Below are 7,520 nucleotides of genomic sequence, written 5' to 3'. Positions count from 1 at the left end.
GTTCGTTTACACATTATTGTTTGTGCCCATGTTACATTTATTTATCTGTAAACATTCTGGCAAATCGATATTTTGTCATTCCAATAAAGTTCATTTAAAGCTCAAACTGAGAGAGAAAGTAAAATAAGAAAGAGATGGAGGGAAGATAGAGAGCGAGAGGGGGGGGGAGTGAGAGGAGGAAATGTAAGAAGCAGCTCTAAACATGCATAAACAGTGTGTGTGTGTGTGTGTGTGTGTGTGTGTGTGTGTGTGTGTGTGTGTGTGTGTGTGTTTGTGTGTGTATTCGACTGACTCATTTGAAACACCATCATCCCTTTGCCAGGCTTGAAAGCTGGGTGAGCTCCTGACTAATTAGTGTAGAACAGTGATTATGTTTGATAAGCTATGAGAGTCAATTGTCTTAGACCAGACATTAGTAGTGAACGTCCAGACATTAGTAGTGAACGTCCAGACATTAGTAGTGAGCGTCCAGACATTAGTAGTGATTCCCGACACTCTGGCTGGGAGTGTCCAGGCATTACTAATGATTCCGAGACTGAGGCTATGAGTATTCAGGCATTAATAGTGATTCCCGCTCATTCAGACAGTACTCTAACTCTGGATGTGGAAATAAATTGGCAACAGATTTTATGCTGTTTGGTATTTTAAGTGAAGAGATTCTCATTTGAACTCTAGAAGATCTTTATAAATACACACACACAATTATGTCATGAATCATAAATGTTCTTTCTTTCTCACTCTTTCTCTTTCACATACACACACATATACACAATGACACACTTTTATATCATAAACATTCTTTTAGTGCACACATTTTATTTTTTCTCCTCATATACACAAATAAGATGTGCGTGTCTGTGTGAAAGTGTTTATGTGTGGAGGGTAGGGGTATATGTAAGTGTTTGTATGTGCATGGGGCTATGTGGAAGTGTTTGAGAGGGTGTGGGGAACATGTGTAAGTGTTTGTATGTGGGGTGTGTGTGGGGACATGTATATGTGTTGTAGTGTTTGTGTGTGTGGGGGGTATGTGGGGCACGTGTGTTTGTGTGTGTCTGTGTGTAGGGTGTAAAATGTGTGTGTGTAGTATATAAAAGGTGTGTGTGTGTGTAGTGTGTAAAGGGTGTGTGTGTGTAGTGTGTGAAGGGTGTGTGTGTGTGTGTGTGTGTGTGTGTGTGTGTGTGTGTGTGTAGTGTGTGAAGGGTGTGTGTAGTGTGTGTGTGTAGTGTGTGAAGGGTGTGTGTGTGTAGTGTGTGAAGGGTGTGTGTAGTGTGTGTGTGTAGTGTGTGAAGGATGAAGGGTGTGTGTGTGTGTGTAGTGTGTGTGTAGTGTGTGTGTGTGTGTAGTGTGTGTGAGTGTGTGTGTAGTGTGTGTGTGTGTGTGTGTGTGTGTGTGTGTGTGTAGTGTGTGAAGGGTGCTATGGGAAGTTCTATCCACTCTATTTGCTGCTTCACCTTTTTGAAACGGAACATTCACACAATCTGCCAACACGCGGTGTGGTGCGAGAGAAACACGCGGTGTGGTGCGAGAGAAACACGCGGTGAGAGCGCCGGTTTTGTGCGTGTTACCATGAATAAAAATCTCAGTGACACGCTCACGCATAAAGACAACATTCTACAGAACATGAATCTGCTTCTAATAGATCTACAGATTTACAGTGTAGATACGGTGATATTTTTAATGTCACCTCTGCCTCTGTCTCTCTCTCTCTCTCCCACACACACACACACACACACGCACGCACGCACGCACACACTCACACACATACACACACGCACACACTCACACACACACGCGCACACACTCACACGCGCGCGCACACACACACACACACACACGCGCGCGCACACACACACACACACACAGAGGCTAAAGTTCTCCGCCAGTCAGACGGCTGTTTTTTTTTTCTGGGGGCGCTGGCCGCCGAGGGCTCGTGCTACGGCCCGGATTGGCTTTCACACGGCAGCGCGAGGCTGAGCGCGAGGCTGAAAGGGTTACTGTTCCTGTGAGCTCTCGCTCTATTCTGCGCGCGCCAGAGAGCGCGGCTGAGTGGCGCCGGCGCGTCACACGCAGCCTCCAAACGCCCGAGACATCATGAAGAGAGGAGGGGGGGGGGTGTTAGGCTCCCAGTGTATCTGTCACATTACCGCAACGCCACCGCAGACGCTCGCGCACTTTCACTTCACACGACGTAGCTTGTTTATAAAAACCCTCCCCGAGCTGCACACTTCAATGACAGCTACTTATCTGAGTAATTCACCATAATGCACCAGTGGAATATTAAGCGCCCCGCGGTTTGGCGCGTCTGGCGTCCTGCCGCGCGTGGAGAGGCGCGTTACTGGCCTATACCTCCTCAAGCCGCCGACAGCGCCTTCTCTTCTAATTAATAGTCTGGTAACGTTACCGACACTTCACCATTGTAGGACATTGGTCTTTGTTCCTCGCGCTGAGTCTTTTGGACAGAGGTCCAGGTCGGTTCTCTGTCACTTTTTCCTCTCCTCGCCATCGTGGCGGTTGTATGGAGCACTGCTGCAGTTTGAACAGCGCCAGGAGTCGCTGGCTCTCTGGTGCAGCGGGCTGCACTATTTCAGCCATGACAGTGTTTAAAATGACTGCGTCATATTTGACTGTTATGTTAACACACGGCGTCCCCAGCGCGTCTTTACGCAGAGCGCAGGCGGGTTACGGGCGGCGCACCAGCCCGACGCCGTGAACAATGAATAACAGCTCCGCGCTGGCCCTCCTGGTATGTGTAGTGGGTTACACAAGCCCGTAAATCAGACATTTCTAAACCTCTCTGACATGCCGCGCGCCCTCTGAGACGCTCTTTTCCCGGCAGAGAGAGAGAGAGAGAGAGAGAGTGTGAGAGAGAGAGGAGCAGTCAGAACGCGACTTTACTTACTAGTCTTTACACTTCCCAACTCTTTTATAAATACAAATACACAGTGCAAGCTATCTTAATATTCACAACATTTACATATGAATTACAGCACGCGTGCGCACACTAACCCTAACACACACCATCAAAACTACATTTGCCAGTCGCACCAATCAACAGCCTCTTGTGATCCGTTGCAAGCGCCCAGTTCACCCACACACTGGCCAGTTTATCAGAGAGATTTTATTGCTAGAACGCATTACCATGGCATTTTACACTGATAAGTCTGATTTTTTTTACACTGATCAGTCTGATTTGATAAGTCAGATTTTTTTCCCCCCCAAGTATAACTTGATATACTCGTCTTCTATTTCCATTTATTAGCTAAACTCACAACCGTTAAAACAATAAATAAAACGTACAGATTTTTTAAAACTTTACTAAAGTACTATAAGATTTCAAAAAGCTGAGTTCACGCTTTAATATATAATTTTATCCTCAATGCTTTCATTATTAATATTATTGATATTAATATCATACAAAACCTCTAGGCAGCATTGCAATGAATCAGTCAACAGTCAGTAAAGCAGTTCCATGAAAAGGGAACTTTCTTCTTCGTTTGAGTTCCGTCTTCTTCTCCTAAAAAATACCCCACTCTTCAGAGCACACAGCGTGGGAGTGACGTATGGTCCTGTTCATTTAACAAAAATAGCTGCATTCTTTCATACTTAAATATGTACAATGTTGGTATTTCAATCAAAATGCTATATAAAAAAATAGATTTGCTATATAACGCCACACTTCCCTCCACAAGTAAACAGTGCAATAGAAACGGTTTATAATTATTACTATAATACTCTTCAGTCCACATCCTGTTGGAAACACATACACACATCCTCTCTCTTTCACACACACACACACACACACACACACACACACACACACACACACACACACACACACACACACACACAGCTTAGCAAGAACACTTGCACTCAGAGATGATGGGGTATTGTACTGGTATCCACGTGCAGTATTTCTGGCGCAGGAAACCCTGGCAGTACCAGCGGAGGAAGGTCTTGGTTACGGATTTGACCGGCTTGCAGAACATGCCTTCTGGGAAGGAGCATGAGCGCTGGCTGAAGCAGTTCCCTTCCTTCACGTAGCGCGGCCAGAAGCGTGCGCCCAGGTCCTTCCAGCTGTACAGCACGGGGCAGTGTGTGTGTGTCCACAGCAACTGCAAGAATTTCCGCCTCAGCTTCTTGCCTACCTTCACGCGCGTCCCGTACGGAGTAAGCGTCAGGTCCAGCTTTTTTATTTCGTTGGGCATTGTGCCCAGCGCGCGCGTGAGCTGTGCTGCGTCCGGTGAGGTCACGTTGAGCGGGCCCGGCATCGCGATGGACATGAAGTTTGGGTCGAAGTTGCTCCCCAGTTTGTTCCGCAGAGTCCTCTCTGAAAGGTCCTGCTCGCGGGGATCGTATTCGGGGTCGGGGTCCTCCTTCAGGTCCGGCACAGGCAGGTGTTCGCTGGGCGAAGGGCGCAGACGCAGGTAGTGTTGGGCCGCACCACAGTGTGCCCACAGTAACACGCAAACGAGTATGGCGTGGGAGAATCCCATGACGGTGTTTAGGTGAGGGCTCGCTCTCTCGCTGGGCAGTTATGTGGGTTTACTGTACACTCACAGATCTGTGACCCGCACGCCGCATAAATAGTCCAACTGACAGCACGAGCAAGATGATACTTTTAATAGATGGCGTGGGGGCTTGAATAACGGAACCGGAGCTGGACAGCTCGGGTGCTTCTTTATAGGGATCCCTGGGACGTCCTCGTGCTGGTATACGTCCCCCCCAAAAGTGATGCAATCCGTAGATGATGAACAAGATAAATTCTCCGGTGGTTCAAACAGTCTCCTGCCCACACCGTCCTTTCAGCTGGTCACCATGGTGACGCAGGAGACTCTCTGGCTTGCCTAAATGTTGGTGACAGTCTCTGTAGCTCGTGTCTGTGCCCCACGGGTGGAGGTATCCCACGGGTGGAGGTATCCCGATGCGTCGTGTCTCTGGGCAGCTCCAGAGCGGATCTGCCTGCGTTTTAAATGTCAGTGGTGATGCGGAATGGGGGGAGACTCTCAGCCAATGTTATTTTTACGTTCTGCTTTTATGAACTGCTCTCGCTCTCTCTCTCTCTCTCTCACACACACACACACACACTTTCTCTCTCTCTCTCTCTCTCTCTCTCTCCTCGTGCGACAGGCTCCAGCCCGTCCCGCCGTGGTGGCGCTGTTCCTGGGATCACAGTCTCGCGGTCCTCCTTACAGCGGCCGGGCCCACAGCACTGCTCACGTGCGCTGCACCATTTCACACTCAATCACTGGGTCAGAGCAACAACAGAACGTAGATTCTCAGCCTGTCTGAGACGTGTCACCCGTGAAGTGCTGACAGCACTGATCGCTCACAAAAACATTTCCGTATACAGTCCGGACACTCGGCACGTCCTGCAGGACACCAACTCCAGGAGTCTTTCAAGATCTAGTACAGCTGATGGGTTTACACTAACTCTCCTCTTCAGTACACTTTCACCAGCTTTCTGTGGATTTCATTGCACATATTTTCACTCCAGTTCAGGTCTGAATAGGTACCTTCATGCCTTTGCTGTCTCGCGGTGTCAAAATTCGTCTATGACGGCCGCAGCATCGCCCCTCCAGCCTGTCAGAGATCCCGCGCACTCAGGACCGGTAGCTATTCCGGGCGTGAGTAACGGTAGCTGGTGTGCAGACGCCTGCTGTGAGCCCTCGGGGAAGCTGTAAGAGTGTGTTTGTGCGGAGATCTCTGCTTTCTCCCAAGCTAAATACCCCCCTCCTCCTCCCCGCCCTCTCCAAGTGTGAGTGGGGCCAGCCCACCAACACCACCCTCAGCATGACTGACAGTGCTACACACACAGGACCCCCACCCATAACCCCACCACGCAGAGGAGAAAATATCTGCCACAATTTCTCTGGATTCACTGTGAACTCCTGTAGACAGTGATTACCAAACAATAATCTCTCTCTCTCTCTCTCTCTCTCTCTCTCTCTCTCTCTCTCTCTCTCACACACACACACACACACACACACACACACAAGATTTTCCATATCTTGCACATTCCAGGACATTAATGAGAAACTTTGCGCCGTTTTCTTTACACAGCCGCAACCATGTGGCTCTACTGTTTCCACACACACACACACACACACACACACACACATATATGTACACACACACACACACACACACACACATATGTACACACACACACACACACACACACACACATACATATATGTACACACACACACACACACACACACACACACACACATGTGCACACACACACACACACACATACATATGTACACACACACACACACACACACATATGTACACACACACACACACACACACATATGTACACACACACACACACACACACATGTACACACACACACATACATATGTACACACACACACACACACACATGTACACACACACACACACACACACACACACATACATACATATGTACACACACACACACACACACACACACACGCACAGCACACACACACACACACACACACACACACACACACACACACACACACACATATGTACACATATGTACACACACACACACACATATGTACACACACACACACACACATACATATGTACACACACACACACACACACACACACACACACATACATACATATGTACACACACACACACACATACATATGTACACACACACACACACACACACACATATGTACACACACACACACATACATAAATATGTACACACACACACACACACACATACATATGTACACACACACACACACACACACACACATACGTATGTACACACACAACACACATAATAATAATGGTAATAATAGTAATAATAAGGTAATAATAGTAATAATCATACTCATTATCATTGTTATATTTATTATTATTATTACAATAGAACACAATGAAACACTAAGATTATTTTCATTATAATAATAATCAACATGCTTCACGTCTCATGGACAAACAGACTCTTCTCTGTCCTGTTCCCAGATGGTGGAATAACAAACAGACCCTCACTGTCTTCAAACACACACTGAAGATTTATGTATTTGTGGAATACTTAAATGATCACTGATTGTGTCTGTTGTGTGTGTTAATGGTGTATGTTTATTGGAGGTTTTGTTGTGTATGTCTGTTGTGTTAATGGGCTATGTTTATTGTGTGTGTTAATGGTGTATGTTTATTGGAGGTTTTGTTGTGTATGTCTGTTGTGTTAATGGGCTATGTTTGTTGTGTGTGTTAATGGTGAATGCTTGTTGTCTGTTTGTTGTGTGTATATTTATGGTGTTTATTATGTATATAGGGGCAGTCATGGCCTGGTGGTAGGGAACTGATCTTGTGACCGGAGGGTCGTGGGTTCGATTCCCAGACCTGAGGCCATGACTGAGGTGCCCTTGAGCAAGGCACCTAACCCCAACTGCTCCCCGGACCGCTCTGGGCACGTGTGATCCACAGCCCCCTAGTAATCACTATGTGTGTGTTTGTGTGTGTGTTCTAACTGCACAGATGGGTAAATGCGGAGGACAA

General features: G+C 47.2%; 1 protein-coding gene across 1 annotated transcript; it reads right to left on the bottom strand.

The window, feature by feature from the left end:
- Nucleotides 1-3,220: 3,220 nt before the first annotated feature.
- Nucleotides 3,221-5,685, bottom strand: nog2 (noggin 2). Its single transcript, XM_076986847.1, has one exon. It carries the CDS (start codon nt 4,491-4,493, stop codon nt 3,852-3,854), a length of 642 nt encoding a protein of 213 aa, XP_076842962.1. The 5' UTR covers nt 4,494-5,685; the 3' UTR covers nt 3,221-3,851.
- Between the last annotated feature and the right edge of the window lie 1,835 nt (nt 5,686-7,520).

The sequence above is a fragment of the Brachyhypopomus gauderio genome, unplaced genomic scaffold (genome assembly GCF_052324685.1).
Source record: "Brachyhypopomus gauderio isolate BG-103 unplaced genomic scaffold, BGAUD_0.2 sc49, whole genome shotgun sequence".
Taxonomy (NCBI): domain Eukaryota; kingdom Metazoa; phylum Chordata; class Actinopteri; order Gymnotiformes; family Hypopomidae; genus Brachyhypopomus; species Brachyhypopomus gauderio.
This window is presented reverse-complemented; position numbering and strand designations above follow the sequence as displayed.

Excerpts from the sequence above, each read along its gene's own strand:
- nog2 (XM_076986847.1), bottom strand. The coding sequence starts at position 4,493 with ATGGGATTCTCCCACGCCATACTCGTTTGCGTGTTACTGTGGGCACAC.